Source organism: Thamnophis sirtalis, unplaced genomic scaffold (genome assembly GCF_051295495.1).
Source record: "Thamnophis sirtalis isolate CommonGarterSnake01/CBP01778 unplaced genomic scaffold, rThaSir2_p1.2 scaffold_12, whole genome shotgun sequence".
Classification (NCBI taxonomy): Eukaryota; Metazoa; Chordata; class Lepidosauria; order Squamata; family Natricidae; genus Thamnophis; species Thamnophis sirtalis.
In genome coordinates, this window is record NW_028261392.1 from 44,953,684 (window position 1) to 44,971,271 (window position 17,588).

General features: G+C 42.5%; 1 protein-coding gene across 3 annotated transcripts in view; it reads left to right on the plus strand.

Annotated features, from left to right (window-relative positions):
• WWC3 (WWC family member 3) overlaps positions 1-17,588 on the plus strand; it is a 1,020,491-nt gene that overhangs the window by 964,608 nt on the left and 38,295 nt on the right. For all 3 annotated transcript variants that reach the window (XM_087726388.1, XM_087726386.1, XM_087726387.1), the window contains 4 exons: positions 11,487-11,563; positions 12,235-12,314; positions 12,821-12,950; positions 17,269-17,418. In XM_087726388.1, the coding sequence (XP_087582514.1) occupies positions 12,265-12,314; positions 12,821-12,950; positions 17,269-17,418 (330 nt within the window). In that variant the 5' untranslated portion in view covers positions 11,487-11,563; positions 12,235-12,264. The remainder of the gene's footprint in view (positions 1-11,486; positions 11,564-12,234; positions 12,315-12,820; positions 12,951-17,268; positions 17,419-17,588) is intronic.

Below are 17,588 nucleotides of genomic sequence, written 5' to 3' on the forward strand. Positions count from 1 at the left end.
CTGCCATTGAAACGGGGAGTGGGGGCATGGTGTTTGGGAGGGGATTCATTGTTGTGCTGGAGGAAGATTCTAGATTTTGGACTGTCCAACTTACTGCGCATGTGGAGGAGGAGTGTTTCCCGCCAAGGCCAACGGACCAACATTCCATCCTGGTGATGCTTTTCGAAGTTATCTCACACCTGACATTTGGGAGAATTATGATTGGACTGTGCACGGGATGCCAATGGGAGGGGAATGAATTATACAATATATTCTTCGCTTTAGCGCCTAAATATTCAGACTTAGCTTAGCTTAGCTTCTATTCATTTATAATTAGTAAAAGTACACTTGATTTCTACCAATGGAGTCCTGTGGTTTTCTTTCCTGATTTTTAAATGAAGAAGGGCTGACAATTTAAGCTAAGTCTGACCTCCATCCCACCCGGAGCTACAATCTACCGAGGGGGGTGTCCTCACAAGAAGAAAAAGAATGTCTTTGCATGTGAGTGATCAAGAGGAAACTGAAGGGGCGGCAACAGAACCATCTTTAACTGAAAGGCTGGCTGGACTGAGGGTGGAAGAGCCTACTGTTCGTCCCCGATGGACTTTGGGTGTGGGACAAAGAGAGGAGTCGGAGGAGTTGGATGCGGGAGTCACGAGAAGGAGACAAAAAAAAATCAGCGGAATGGGGTGACGCTGGGGAAGAGGATTACAAATTGTCCCACGCTATGAGACTCCTCGAGGAAGCTTGGTCCGAACGCAAAAGTCGTGGAAGAGCAGTGGAAAGGGAGCAAGCTGAAGAATTTGAGCAAAGGTACTCCATCCACAGGTTAAGGGAGGGTGAAGAGGCCGAGGGGGGTTGGGAGCAAGGAAACCCAGAACCAGCCTCCCCCCCTCAGCTAGGACCGCTCCAAGAGTAGGGGGGGCAGGCGACGCCGGATGGCAAAAGTCCCTCCCTTAACAGTAAAATATGATGGTGATCCCAGGAGTTTAGGGTTGTTTATCATACAGGTCTGGAACTATATGGAAATTTATGGTCCGGATTTAGAAACTGATTATATGAAAGTGAGAATGGTCTTACTGGTATTGGAGAAAAAAGCGGCTGAATGGATGGTGGGCTTACACCAATTCAATTCCCCTCTCCTGAGGAATTTTAATGACTTTATGGCTGCAATGAAGAGGAGGTTTGATGACCCGCTGATTGAGAAACGCGGGAGGATGAAATTTATGGCCCTGAAGCAGGGGAATAGACCGGTGGCTGATTATATTCAGGAGTTTCAACAGTTGTCGGCCTATATGAGGGGATGGTCAGAAGACGCTTTGTTGGATCAGTTCGCTGGGGGATTGAATGAAAAAATTTACCAGCAATGCGTTAACAGACACCTCCTTCACCGAGTGACTGTTTGGTATGAACACGCAGCAGACGTTGAGCTAGATTTGACCAGACTTCAATGCATGAAAGAGGGAAAAGAGGAGAAGTCGCCCCCCCCCATCGGATCAAAAAGCCCCCCTCCGCGCCAGAAGTGAAGGGAAGGGAAGCTTCGCCGGCAAAGCCAAGCCTTTCATGTGCTTCCGCTGTGGGAAGGAAGGCCATCACGCCATGAATTGCCGCGTTAAAATGGCTCAGACAGCTCCACCCCCTCCCAGAAGAGAGGGGAGGGCAAGTAAAGGCCCTGAGCAAGAAGAGAGAGGCTGCGTGCGCCGCTGAAAATATCCCCCAGCATTTCCAGCCAGAGGATGGGGGAGACATCAGTTCCAGCTCGTCTGACAAATCTGATGACGACCGCTCGCATCGTTTGGTGAGTTCGAACAAAGGCCCCATGCTTATCCCTATTGAACTAAGGGTGCCACTTGCTGGCAAGACTGAAAAGCTTTTAGTTCTCCTGGATTCCGGCTATTCTCGCTGTATGATAAGTCCAGCAATGGTGGAAAAACTGAGGTTGAAATTAAGAACTTCAAAAACCCCTATTGTTTTTTGCCAAATTGATGGTTCTATTGCGGGAGGGGGCCCTGCTCATTTTTCTACTGAGCCCTTAGAAATGAAGATGGGGACCCATCAAGTATTAATCACTTTTATTGTGGCACCCGGAATGGACCGGCCCCTTATTTTAGGGCTCCCCTGGCTTCGTAAATGGAACCCTCGCATTAACTGGAGGAGGGGGTGGTTACGCATTCGCACTAGCGCGGCCCCTGAAAGGGAGGTGGAGACCCCAGACCCTGCTGATTCTAACCCCACTTTGGCAGCCAGGGGGCAGGAGAGGATCGAAGGGGAGGAAGAAATTCCAAGATAATATTGGGACCTGAGAGGAGTATTTAGTGAAAAATCTTCTGATAAGTTTCCCCCCCACAGACCCACTGATTGCACCATTGATATTTTCCCTGGAGTAAAGCTTCCCAAGCCTTAAATATATTCGATGTCCCCTAGGGAGATGGAGGAAATGAGAAGATTCATTGATAAGAATTTGAAAAGGGGTTTTATCGAACCGGCTAGACCCAAGGTGGCAGCCCCTGTACTGTTCAGGGAGAAAAATGATGGCTCTCTTTGTCTTTGTGTTAATTTTAATAACCTTAACAGAATCTCCGCCCAAAACCTCTACCCATTACCCCTAATGAAGGACATGCTGGCCCAATTGGGGAAGGGCCGCATTTTCACTAAGCTGGATTTGCGGGAGGCATAATATAGAGTCCGTATTAAAGAGGGAGACGAGTGAAAAACGGCTTTCAACTGCCCCCTTGGCTTTTTCCAGTTTCGTGTGATGCCATTTGGCCTGCAGGGGGCTCCTGCGGTTTTTATGCAATTAATTAATGAGGTGTTACATGACCATTTTTACCAAGGCGTTATCGTATATTTGGACGATATCCTTATTTACACGCAAACGTGAAGAACATGTGAAGCTGGTTCGTACTGTGCTGAAGAAGCTTCGGGCCGCGGAGCTTTACGCCAAGTTGTCCAAGTGTGAATTCCATCAAGAGAAAGTTGACTACCTGGGCTATCGTATCTCCCACGTGGGTGTAGAGATGGACCCCGCTAAAGTTAAAGCAGTCACTGAGTGGGAGGCCCCTCGTACGCGCAGGCAGTTGCAGAAATTTTTGGGGTTTGCAAATTTCTATCGCCAATTCATCCCTTCTTTTGCTAAGATTGCTCTTCCCATAACTAACCCGTTGAAGTCCAAAGGTGGGCCGAAGCCCAAGCCTAGCAAGCCGTTGGATTGGACCATGGAATGTCAAGCTGCCTTTGAGAAGTTAAAACGGCTTTCTGCCGAAGAACCGGTCCTCAAGCACCCAGACATGGATGCACCGTTTGTGGTTCAAGCTGATGCCAGCGACGTGGCGGTTGGGGCTGTGTTGCTTCAGGCCAATGATCAAGGTAACTTGCAACCCTGCGCATACACCTCTCGCAAACTAACTGACATGGAGAGACGTTGGGCTATCTGGGAGAAGGAGGCGTTTGCTGTTCGTTGGGCTTTGGCCACATGGCGCCATTTTCTAGAAGGCGCTAAGCACCCGTTCGAGGTGTGGACTGACCATAAGAATTTAGAAGCTTTGAGGACTCCCCGGAAACTTTCTCCTAAGCAGATGCGCTGGGCTCAGCATTTCAATCGTTTTAATTTCACCCTGAAATACATTCCGGGTGGGAAGAACTTCATGGCTGATCCTTTATCCAGACTTCCTCAGTACAACTGTTCTAAGCTCAGCGTAGTCCAGCCCACTTCAAGCCTCGCTGCTCCAGTGGTTACTAGACTTCAGGCACGCTCTAAAGTGGAGATGTCCCAGGACTTTCTTTCCAATCTCAAGAACGCCCTCGCTCATGATGAATGGCTCCAGTAGCATATGGCTGAATGCACCATGAGGGATGACTTGCCATGGATTGGAGCAAAACTTTATGTTCCTGCATCTCTTCGGCTAGTAGTTCTCCAACGGGCTCATGATTCCTGGATGGCGGGCCATTTTGCTTTCGTGAAGACACTGCATCTTGTGAAAAGGCAATTTTGGTGGCCTTCTTTGAAAAAGGACATTGAACTGTATGTTGCCAGTTGTCCTGTTTGTGCTGCTGCTAAACGGCCACCAGGGAAACCGCAGGGTTTACTGCAGACTGTAGCTTGCCCTGTCGCCCCGTGGAAGGAGATCTCTATGGATTTCATTGTCGAACTTCCTGAAAGCCAGGGGCACACTGTTATTTGGGTGGTTACCGACTTGTTCTCCAAGCAAGTCCACTTCATCCCTTGTACCAAGATTCCATCTGCTAAGACTCTCACAAAAATGTTCATCTCTCACATTTACCGCTTACATGGGGTGCCTGACCGCATCATTTCGGATAGGGGTGTGCAGTTCACCTCTGTGTTCTGGAAGGAGTTTCTTAAGCGGATTGGCTCCGCCCAGGGCTTAAGCTCCGCCCACCACCCTCAAACTAATGGGGCTTGTGAGAGGACTAATTCCGTTCTGGAGCAGTATTTATGTTGTTTCATCAACTACCAGCAAGATGATTGGGTGGACTTGTTACCACATGCGGAGGTGGCTTATAATAATTCTGTGCATAGCAGCACTGGTTTCACCCCTTTCCGGGTGGTGTCTGGACAGGATTTTGTGCCTATTCATGTGTGCACACGCGCACACACACACACACTGGTGCGTTTGTGTGAGAAACTCTTCTGTTCATGGCAGAGTCATCAGTACAAGTGGGGCAGTTGTAGCACTGATTGAAAATGGATCTCTGGTCCTAAAAGCCTTCTTTATTGCCAACTATGATACATCCCTCTCGTTGCTGCTTAGTCTTTAGCAGAATAAACCATATATCTCAAAGAGAGTACTTCCCCTTGACTGGATATGAATGTTTTATTTTTTAAAAATAAGCCTTGATACTGTGGAGGGCTGCAAAGTGGATAACACTTTATTTACCCAAAGCAGTTTTGACTCAACAACTATGCTAATGTTGAGATGTAACTTGCAGCATTGAACATGAAATTTGCTTCCCCAGTAAATAAGCACTTAATCCAATTGCTGGGGCAGGATGTGACTGAAATGAAGTTAGCATGTCATAGAACTGGTATGTTAATCGAGCTGATGAAATATAGTATGAATTGGTGTGGCAGGCTATCCTTGACACACAGCAGTTAAATTAATCCACATCTGTTTACACATTAGTGCAATGCTTAAGGAGCTGTAGTGAGCACAGACGGAATGGAAAAATATAACTTCTCTCTCTTCTTCCCTCTTTCATCCCCTTTTTTAACCCACTAGAGACTTTAGAGAATGAATCATTGCAGATCCAGTAGAATTCTACTCTGTCCAGAAGTAGTGCCATCATACATGGGAATAATACTGCTATGGACAGTCCCACCACTTTCAGCAGGGTAATCAGCAAAGCTGATTTAAATATTGAAGTTGTGGGATAGAATTTGCTAGCAAATACCCTATTCGGTTTTGGTAAGGATTTATGTCAGGATAAGTCTTGGTGACTCCAATAACCAAGAGCAGTAAGTCTGAGATAACCAGAAAATAAGTGGTGCCTAAACTTGTGGAGCAACTTGTTCACAGTCATCCAATCATACTGAAAACCCAGCTTGGTGGCAGAATATAAGTGTAGATTGTAATAGGATTTTGGTATAGCGGGTAATTGCATAAAACCATTCACTTCATGAAAATATACTCTTCATTGTTCTCTATCTTGTCTTATTTGAAGCAGTTGGTGGTCAGCTTACATGCTTGGACCCAATCATTAAGCCCCCAAAACTATTGTAACTTTCAGCAACCAAACCAATTATGTTCTCAATTTTTAGCCTCTCATACTTTTCAGGAGTCCTGGGAATGACCTGGCTTCCGGCTCACAATCCATGGGACCACAGTGACATCACCTTTGACTGCATGCAAGATTTGTAATCCTTAGGGGGTCAGACACTCATCAATCAGAGTTTCATAGGAAGAGGGCTTTCAACCTTGTCATCCAAATATTTGAAGTATGCAGATATATTGGAAGAGTCAGATCTTAATCTGAAATACTGATTCCACAAACCTATCCCTGGATAAGTGTAGATAACAATCAGCTCCATTATACCCATTGTTGGGCAGTCTAAAGTATGTGTGTATATGCACGCATGTTGTGAGAGAGAAAGGTATGCGTATGCCTGTGTGTGAGAGGGAGAGGAAGGGAGACAGGGAGGGAAGCAGAAAATCTGCAAAAGTGATTTACCTATTCATTTTCTTCTTCCAGCACATACACCTTTTAGTAAAAAGAAGGATAGCTTTTTTCATGTTGTCTGCTTTCTTAATCCCTCTAAACATTATGGATCACTGTTGTTTTTTCTTGATTTCAGAGGTCTTAGAATGGTTACAGAAAGAACAAGTTTTCACTCAGGCCTCAGGGGATTTACACAAAATTGCATTCCACTGTCTTTCATTGTCAAATTGCCCTTATTCAGAAATTGGTTGATTCTATTTTCTATGATTTCTTAACATTTTTTATTGTTAATTTGGTTGAGCTATTTGAGTTGAATAATTTGAGGGCCGTTTCCCATTGGGATCAGTTCTTTTGAATCTCTACATATTTATCATTTTGAGTTAGAAGAATTTATTTTTAATCTGCCTATATTGGCTTACCTGGAATATTTCTTCTCATTTGAGAGTACCCAGTTGTAGAATATACATCCAAAACCAATTAATCACATCCAGGGATTACAGCAATTTTCAGTTTCTGTTTGAATCTGATCAGGGGAGCTTGAAAATGTCCATGCTTTCCATCCTTTATATGTAATCTCCTTTTGTAAATTAATTTCTGCTATGAAGATGTGTATGCTTTGCTTTTCCCAGAAATAAAAGAGCTGAGCTAACAATTGTGATAGATGTTGAGGCAGATCTAGTCCATGAATTATATATAAACTACCATGTCTGAGCAGTTTATATAACCTTGTCTCATTTGAATTAATAATCATGGTTAGTCTCCGAAGTGGGGCGTGGGAGGAGCCACAGCTGGGTATTGTCACGGCCCATCTGCCTGGAGACTGAGGTAAATCTTGAGGCCACACCTCTACCTCTCCTCTGACTCTCCAGATTAACCTCAGTCTTCGGCCCAGAAGGAGCTAAATACTTGGCTCTCCTCGGCACAATTTTTTTCCTTTTTTCCCTTTATTTTTCCCTTTCGAACTTGTTTTTCTGTGAGAGCGTTAACTTCAAGCAATTTCCGTCGGACGATCCTCCTCTCGTGTGCTCCGCGATCGGCCTAGCACAGTAGCGGTAGTGCTACTGAGAGGCCTCGGAGCAGCGGCCTGGCAGCGGGGCAGGGCGGCCCAGGCCCCGCGCTCACAGCGTGGCCGGAACGCAGACTGCTCCACAGAGATCTTCAAGCAAACAGGAAGAGAGCGGCTCAGTCGCAGCAGCTCATGTGATCGGACCGTGTGGTCGGCGATCGCCATTTTGAACAAGAGAGCGCAGGCACAGAGAGCAGTTCCAGTCTCTGGTCGCAGAGACTGCAAGCGCCACAACCACCGCCAGCCAGAAGAGGACTGGGCCTGAACTCCACCGGTCATCCGGGGAGGGCCACAGCATTGGGCGGTAGGCCAGATCTGACTCGAGTCATGGATCGGCGGCGTAGGAGAAACAAAGGAGAGGAGGGGGATCGTCTAACCATAAGTAGAGCGATGGCGGACAATTTGAGGAGTGCAGGGCTGGACAGAGCTTCCCCAAGGGGGACAGACCCAGGAGAGGGGTCCTCCAGAGAATCCTACCCTGCAGAGAGGGGCAGAGCCGCGGCAGGAAAGTGCACTTCCAAATCGCGGAAGGAGCACTCTAGGAAGGAAGTGAGGGTGACCAGGGCGGCAGGCAGGAGAAACAGGGACACGATCAGCCCTTCCCTGGCCAAATCCTGATCCCCAGTCAGGGGCACTTCCCCAGGGGATCCGTCCGGCCTACCAGCCTTGCCACGTGGTTTCCTAAGGGGGGTAGATCCCTATCCCCCCCACTATCTCCAGCCCATCCTTCCGGAGCGTGAGGAGACCCCTTTGGCCGCCGTCCAAGTAGCCAGCCAAGGTAGCCTGGCCCCATAGAGCCCCGATCCTAGCGTGGATCCAAAGCCTCCCAGACTATCTCCGGCTTACCCAGAGCTCCCCCAGGGCTTCCAAGAGCCATTGCCCAGTGCATCTCCTCAGGCATGCAGCATCAGTTTCAAGGGCCTAGGAGTAAAGCAGGCCATAGTACACCTCGAGGTCATCTAGACCAACCCGGCCCTTCTACCTCCAGGGATCTTAGAAAGGATTCTCCCTCCACAGCCAGTGAGGATTCAGGATCAGAGGAGGGGGAGATCAAGGAAGTCAGTTTTTCTGATGAAGAGGAGGCCCAAGCCCCCGAGGCCCCATCCATCTTGGGCCTATTTCGACCCACTCTCTTTACCTCCATGCTACGTAAGGCTACAGCAGACCTGGAAGTTCCAGTAGCCAATCAGGATACTGCTAAGGTTGGCACGAGTGGGGGAGCCAAGAAGGGCCCCACCCACAGACCCCAGGTGGAGAAGGAGGAAATCCCCACCCCAGACCTGTTCCTAGAGGTGCTCAAGTCACAATGGGCCCAACCAGAAACCTTTCCCACCCCTTGGAGCAATGATCGCAGATTTTATAACATTAATGCGAATTTTGATCAAGCCTTGCAGGTTCCATCAGTGGACGCCCTGGTCGTAAGCCTGGCATCCTCCTCACCGGTGGTGACAGGAGACATTTCCAACTGCCTGAAACCGGAGGACAGGAAGGCAGAATTAGTCATGCGCAGGACGTTCCAGGCGGTATCGTGGGCAATCAGGGCTGCCACAGAAGTCTCCTTTTTTAACAGGTCTACCTTACTGTGGCTGGAATAGCTCTGGGACAGAACCCAGGCTTCGGATGTTAGACTCCTGCAGGACATCACAAAGGTGATGGCAGCCACCCAGTTCTCAGTGGATGCCACACTGGACGTGGTAAAATACTCTTCCAGGGCTCTAGCCTCATCAGTGGCATCCAGGCGTTTGCTGTGGCTGTGTAACTGGCAGGTGGAGTTCCGGGCGAAGTGCCATTTGGCAGGCACAGAGTACACAGGAGGGCAGCTGTTTGATCCATCCCTGGACCCCATCGTCATCGAGGACAAAAACAAGCGGAAGGTCTTTCTGTCCACGTTCAGACGACCGGATCACCGTTCGGCGCCGTACCGCAGAAGGTCCAGTTTTCGAGCACCCGAACAGGACTTCCAACAACCAAGGTACTCTGTGCCCAGGTTCCCCAGACAAGGGGATAGACAGTTCTCTAAGGACAGGTTCAGGTTCCAACAATCTAACAAGCGCCCCTTTCAAGGGGGAGGTGGCCGCCCCTTCTGCAGAAACAAGTGATTCGGGATCGAATCACCCTATCGGTGGCCGCTTTTCTCTATTCGCAGATCACTGGGCGGACATCACCACGGATGCTTGGATGTTGCAAACTGTCAGGTTCAGTTTCCACCTGGAATTCCACTCACAACCCCCGAATAGATTTCGGGTCTTCTCTTCCTCCAGGAACCCGGCCAAGCGCTCTCTCATGCGGAAGGCTATCCAGCATCTACTGGAGATCAGAGCGGTAGAGCTGGTACCGGAGGGGGAGAAGAAATCTGGATTTTATTCAAACCTCTTTGTGGTCACCAAGAGCTCTGGAGGGTGGAGGGCCATCCTGGACCTTAAGTTACTCAATTCCAGGCTGGTCTACTGTAGGTTCAAGATGATTGAGGTGAAGGGAGATGAGTCTTCAGCTGCTCAGGTAGTGTTCCTAGTGGCTATTACTTCAGCCAGGAGGGTGTCAGAGATTAACGCACTGTCAGCCAGCGCGGATCTCTGCATATTCCACAGTAACAGGGTGGTCCTAAGACTCAACCTGGCCTTCATGCCAAAAATTAATTCTCCCTTTCATAGGGCTCAGGAGATCATTCTCCCAACTTCTTGTCCAGTTCCCTCCAGCGGAAGGGAGAGGTCCTGGCATTGCCTGGATGTCAGGAGGGCGCTGCGCATCTATCTGAAGTGCCCGTCGCCCATCAGGCGGTCGGAGACCCTTTTCATCTACTACCCGAGAACCAGGGGAGCAAAAGTCTCCCCAGCCACCATCAGTAGATGGATCAGGCTAGCCATCTCCAAGGCCTACAAGGCACGGGGACTTCAGGTGCCCAAGGGCATCACCGCGCACTCCACCAGGAGTGCAGCTACTTCGGTGGCCTGGGCCACTCAGGCCCCCATCGAAGACATTTGCAGAGCGGCAGCATGGGCTTCGCCCTCTCCGTTCATCAGACACTATAGACTGGATGTCTTCGCCTCCGCGGAGGCGTCCTTTGGGAGGAGAGTCCTCCAGTGAGTGCTGGATACTCGGGGGGACTCAGGCCCTATGGACCCTCCCAGGGACACCTAGCTTTGGTAGGTCCCAGCTGTGACTCCTCCCACGCCCCACTTCGGAGACTGTCAGTTGGTCTTACCTGAACTGCATGTCTCGAAGGATGGCATGGAAGCAGTCACTTCCCGCCTGTAGTGCGCCCCGAGCAGGGTAGGCCTGAGTAGAGTGTTACCGATCCGTCAGGGACCAGGAGGGGGAGTGGGGGGGGTTACCCTGTTCCCTTCCTTCTAGAGACGCCTTGACTGGATCATCGGTTAATTTGGAGAGTCAGAGGAGAGGTAGAGGTGTGGCCTCAAGATTTACCTCAGTCTCCGGACAGATGGGCCAGCTGTGACTGCTCCCACTCCATCCTTCGAAACATGCAGTTCAGGTAAGACCAACTGACATTTAAATGGTATCATTTGGTAAAGATTTCCTAGACCAGTGATGGCGAACCTTTTTTGGCTCGCGTGCTATAAGGGGGGAGCGCAGGACAAATGGCTCCACGTGCCACCTGTGGCACGCGTGCCATAGGTTCGCTATCCCGGTCCTAGACTGTTCTTTAAGTAAAATACAGAAACAAATTACTGGATTTGGATATATTTAGTCTGAGTAAATCTGGGTTAAGTAACAATTCAGGTCACTTTATACAATTATTTATTTAATAAACATCACTTTGTGATTAGTTCCCCTTTATATTTAACAAAATTTCTTGAATATTGGAGGTTTTTGGATTATAATGGATTTTTCTCTCGTTTTTGCAGTCGTTATCATTTAAATGTATTGTTTTGTAAGTTTATTTTCCAGTCTGGTTTAATCTTGTTCTATGTGCCACTACCTCTATTATTTTGAATTGAAATAATTGGATATTATTACAAGCACTATTCTTCTTTAAGTTAGAGTGAGAAGTTTAGCTCCCCCTATTCTTACAGTTTATGTTATAAAATGCTAAATTCTAATTCTTGATTGTAAAATAAATACTAACATTAGGTCTCTTGAACTAACAGTGAACTTAGCTTTTACATGAAATCATACTTTTAGATGAAGAGGTAGATTATATGTTGCCACTTTTCTGTGAAAAAGAGAGTGAAATTCCCTTCTTTTCTTGTGCTTGTTAGAAACTTTTTGTAGAGTTTATTTTGAATACTTATTTTTTTGTGTTTTTCAGCATATTCTGGATTTTCAACCAACACTAAATACAACCCATCTCAGATTAAAGCAGAAATAGCTAGTCGGCGTGATAGAGTGAGTAACATTTTTAAAAATACTGTATATTAAAATGTTCCGTAATTATTAAAATTCACATTTTACCCCAATAGAAGGACTGCTTGTTAGGAACAATTGGTGTAAAATTTGCATAAATATGTAAAATCTTTCCCACCAGAAAGTACATAATAAGTTCTGATAGTAATTAAGCCATTATATTGTATCATTTTCTTATTTATGGTAACATTTTGAGAAGCAATTGTAATTTAGGATGCAGAGATTAATTTAGGAAAGTATGACATTTATAATACTAATCCTAATATTTTAATTATTTTTATATTTTATACTCTAACTTACTGTAGTTATAGGTTGTAAACTTTATAGTTTTAGATTATCTAAAGCTGGTCTATGACAAAGAATGTATTTATTAATATGACATAAAAATTACACTGCATATCACAGTGAAATATGGATTTTCATGCTAGTGCTCATACACAGTTTGATTGCAACCAAATTGCAAATTTTGTTGTATAATGCTATTAGGTTTTTCTGTCTAATTAGCTAATTGAAGTTATGTACAGAAAGGTCATATTGTAGTCTCAAATTCAACAATCCTAAATTAAGAAACAAAACTGATCATAGCTGAACTATAAATTGCAATAATTTCTTTGGTTATTAGCACAATTGTTTCTTCATGGTTTTATCTCAAGCTTTCTAGATTAAAGAGAGAATTAACACAGATGAAGCAAGAGCTACAGTACAAAGAAAAAGGAGTAGAAACACTGCAAGAGTAAGTTAAAATGTAAAAGGACAGGGCGGTTGTTCATGTTCATGTTTATAATGTAGACAACAAAAGATGTTAAAATAATGATATAAATTTTATATTTTATTTTAGTGTTAGTGGTATTAGCAGGGTTTTAAAAAACTATAGTTTTTACTTAAGAAATAACCTTCCTGACCACTACTGAAATAGTGTTTGTATAGAACAGTTTCTCCCGTCTCATGACATCTGTCCATTGTATACTTTGGCCATTTTGCAGAACAGTAGCTGGCATAGAGCTTTTTACTTTTCTACTTGTTCTTTCCCTCTCTATCTGTATCGATAGAAGGGTTAGAAGGACAATACTTCACCTAATTTAATATAAATAGAAGGTAGAAAAAGCTTTTAATAGTTGCCACCTCCACTACTACTTGTGACCAGCTGAAATAAGGAAAAAATTCTTAATATCAGACTTCAAGATTTATTCAGATTTGTATTACCAAAAGTAAACTTTCAAATGTATGTTTGCGTATTAGGATTGATCGGAAGATGTCTAATTCTCAAGTGAATTATAAATTGGATGAAGCCCAAGCAATAATGAATGAACTTCGAAGCATCAGGAAGGCCATATGTTTGGGTGAAAGAGAAAGACAAGACTTAATGCAAGTAAGAAGTAAATAATAATGTATATGGTTTTATAATGTCTGCTAACTCTTATAATTCTTGGGGATGTCCTTTTTCTTAACCAACAATATTTTTTTTTTAGTGATTGGCATATTTTTGAAGCATAAACATAGGTATGTTTACTTCATATTTTGTTGTATGATACCCAGAGTCACTTGCCTATGAAATGGACAGCTATAAAAATTAGATAAAAATATAAACTTTTTTTGGTAATGCTTAATAATGTTTTATGTTTTTATCTTATTTAGGATTTGTTTTAGCTATAAGTGAAAAGTCAATTATCACCTCATACCTAAAATAGCTAACCATCTACTACTCTTAGACCAGTGTAGCCATCACCACTACAGCAAAAGAAATGATATTTTGCAGAGCAGTTTCTTCTTTAACTCATCTGGAAGACAGTCAAATAATTTACCAATATCTAATACTAGAACTGGATTGAAATGAAGGAATTATTATGAAATATGGTCTTGGTTTATCAATCAGCTATAATTTTATTGTGTTGCTGGAGCAGATACATTTTTTAATCACACTGTATTTTTCGGAATATAAGACACACCTTTTTTCCTCAAAAAAGAGGCTGAAAATCTGGGTGCGTCTTATACACCAAATACAGCATTTTTGCCTCCCGAAGCCCCACCCCTTCACCCAAATGGCCGTGCATACCCTTATGGAGGCTTTCAGAGAGCTCCTGGGGGGTGGGGAGGGCAGAAATGAGCAAAAAACAGAACATTTTTTGCCCCCCCAACCCCCAGCAGCATTTTATAAGCCTCCATATTTTTGCTCATTTTTGGCTCCCCCAGGAGCACTCTCCAAGCCCCCCCAAGGCTATTCATGCCTTTTTTGAGGGGGAGAAACGGGCCTGTTTTCGTGAAAAACAGGCTGTTTTTGGGAGGTTTGCAAAAACTTTTTCCCCCTTTTGGAAAGCTCTTTGATTGATGAGAATTACATTGATCAAGTGCTGTGCCAGCAGAAACACCTACCTATCTACTGTATTTCTATCTCTATTTCTCTCTCTCTCTCTCCCTTTACCTACCTACCTACCTACCTAACTATTCTCTCTCGCTCCCTATCTACTGTATTTCTCTCTCTATCTCTCTCTATCCCTCTACCTACCTACCTATCCCCTCTCTCTATTTCTCTCTCTCTATCCCTTTATCTACCTACCTACTCTCTCCCTACCTATCTACTGTATTTCTCTCTACCCCTTTACCTACCTACACACACTCCCTACGTACATACTGTATTTCTCTCTCTATTTCTCTCTCTCCCTCCCTCCCTCCCTTTCTCTACCTACATACCTACATACATACCTAACTAACTACTCTCTCTCTCCCTCCCTCCCTATCTACTGTATTTCTCTCTCTATATTTTTCTATCCCTCTACCTACCTATATACACACTCTCTCTCCCTACTTACCTACTGTATTTCTCTCTTTCTCTCTCTCTCCCCCTTTCTCTACCTACCTACTCTCTCTCTCCATACCTATCTACTGTATTTTTCTCTCTTTCTATTTCTCTCTCTCTATCCCTCTACCTACCTACCCTCCTCTCTCTCTCTCTCCCCCTCCTTCCCTCCCCCCCTCTCTCTCCCTTTATCTACCTACCTACCTAACTACTCTCTTGCTCTCCCTACCTACCTACTGTATTTCTCTCTGTTTTCTTCCTCTCTATCCCTCTATCTACCGATCTACTTTTTTAAAAAATTTGCCTCTTCAAAACCTTGGTGTGTCTTATACTTAAAAAAATACGGTAAATCCTTCTTTGAAGATAATGACCTCATGATAATTCTAACTTTGAAAGTGACATATTTTTCTTTAAGTTAAAGAGTCACATATATGTATCTGTATAGGCAGACCATTAATGCTTAAGTCATCATCCATTACTGTACTGTTATTTATATTACTTTTTACCTGCCATGACTATATCATGTGTATTGGCATTTTGAAGTATAAAAAGTAAAACACTCATAGTTATATAAGGTTTAAAATTATGAGTATTTTAAAATGTCAGTTTTTCCAAATGTAAAATGAGAATGTATTAAGAAGTAAAGTTAAAAGAAGTAAATAAATACTGCTTTAATAATGGTCTTGGAATAGATAGACAACATTCATTATAACTAAAACCTTACCTTTAATGATAGTTATTTCAGGCTATTTTGCTGAAAAGTATAAACTGGGACAGAAGTGTTAGTCACATCTAAAATTATAGTATGGTAGTTAAAATAATCTAATCGATGCAAAAATGCTATTTTACTAGTAAAGTTCAAAGGAGCAATTCAGGTTTTCTTTTGTAATGAGAAGAACTTAAATTATTTATCCTTGCATCATTACTACACAGCAATATTATTTTTGAAGATATTTATATTTCCTATTTCTAAATCACTCATCTCCCTTATATCTTTTGCTGTACACAAAAGTTAACCACAGAATTTTAATAGATGAATATCCTAAATTGACATATAAAGTCTTATATTTTGTAGACGCCATGTATCACTTAATCTAATAAGGGTATTAGTAAAGTGGTAATTTATTTGTTATTTGTTTTTGCTTGCTTGGTATAAAATAAAACAAAAGAAAGGCAATAATCATGTATAGACATATTTGAATGTAACAATTTATAAATCATATATTTTATATATAGTTGATTAAGATGAGCAAAATTACTAACACAGTAACTTTATTTTTTTAAAAAAAACACCAAAATAACATTTCAATATAGATGTTCTTGGAGCTATAAAGGTATATTACAAACTTTAAAGAAAGAACAGTTCAAGAAAGAACTGTTTTGTTTTCTTTGTTAGTTCAAATTCAAATGCAGTATGAATCATCTGTCTTAAACATGGCAAATAGAGTGACAGTCAATGTTCCTATAATACAAGAATGTTGAAGTAGGAAAGCAAAAACCTACACAGAATAATTTTTTTAAATGTTTGTTTTTCCCTCTGATGTCTATAATGTGCAGACTTTTAAACTTTGTAGCACATTTCCAAAGTCTTAAGTTTGCCTCACTTTAATTCTTATAAATTTGAGAACTCTTTCTCTTCCATCTACAAGTTTATTCTCCCTGCATTCCTCTTCATTGGTACAGGCAGTCCTCAAATTACAACCATTTGTTTAGTGACTGTTTGAAATTATAACAACACCCAAAAAGGTGACTTATGACTGTTTTTTACATCTATAACTATTGTAGTATTCCCCCCAGTCATGTGATAAAAATTAGGGCACTTGGCATTTATTTATGACAGTTGCACTGTCTGGAGATCATGTGATCACCTTTTGCAACCTTCTCGGCCAGCTTCCAACAACCAAAATCAATGGGAGAAGCCAAATTCACTTAATGACTGCATGATTCACTTGACAACTGCAGTGATTCGTGTAACAACTGTAGCAAAAAGTTCATAAAATGAAGCAAAACCCACTTAACAACTGTCTTGTTTAGCAACAGAAATTTAGAGCTCAATTATGATCATAAGTCAAACTACCTATACTGTTGCATTCTGTGCAGCATGGAAGTTCATTTGTTCATTTTTAATTGTATTTATTTTCATTTTTAATTTTCATTTAAGTGACTGGTTTTCTAGACAGATAATCATTGCTGCATGATTTTAAAATGCAGTTAAAAATAATTTTAAAAAATTCCGATAGGGAAAAAGAATCCATCCAAATCAATATGAATTCAGTGTATAAACCAAATATTTTAGTGAACTGAAAATAAAAAGAAAGAAATTCTTTAGTGTTAGAAATCAGGAAGCTCCAAGTTTTTAAATTCTAAAGTTATAAATTAATCTTCTTTTAGTTTGGTTTTAGAGGGATAATCTGATTAAAACCAAAAATCTCAATATAAAGATGCAAGCATTGAAGTTTGTGCTATAAGAAAGGGTGTTATTTTTTCTTAAAAGATACTTTTTGCTTTTACAACAGATGAATGCTACAGAATTTCTTAAGAGATCTGTAGAACACAGCTGCCTACCATCTATCTATCCCTGTTGGATGATAGTTGTCTCAAATTAAGAAATAAAAGCAATCTTTATAAAGGGTTTAGCATATTATTTTTACTGCTTAGTTTCAGATCTGTCAATAGCTATTCTTATGTTTATAATTTGGGACGCTATTTTAAAATGTTTGTATTGTATTTAAAATTTCTTTAAATTTTCCTCTTTGTAAAGATTGTGTTCTCTATTGTTTCCATAATTAAGGAAAGTTTTGTGAACATTATTTTGTTATCTTTAAAAAAAACTATCAAATCATGAGAAAGTTCTTTCATATAATTCTGTTCTTAATGTTCCTTTTTTTTAAAGAGTCTGGCCAAGCTGACAGATGGATTCAGAAATAGTTGTTGTATTACAGAATCTTTTCATGATCTTCAGCACAGTTCTGATTCATTCAATGATGCCAATCTATCTCAAATATATTGTGATGCTTGTTCTCAAACTGACATCATTGGCGAGGTACACTATATAAATTTAATACGCTACACTATGTTTTCAGAGAAAAAGTTGTCATTACTATTAAAATTTTGGCTACTGTTCTATTACATTAAAATATAATTAAATCAAATCAAAAAAATGTTTCATACACATTGGTGCAAATAAGAAAAAAATTCTTGAATCTTTTGTAT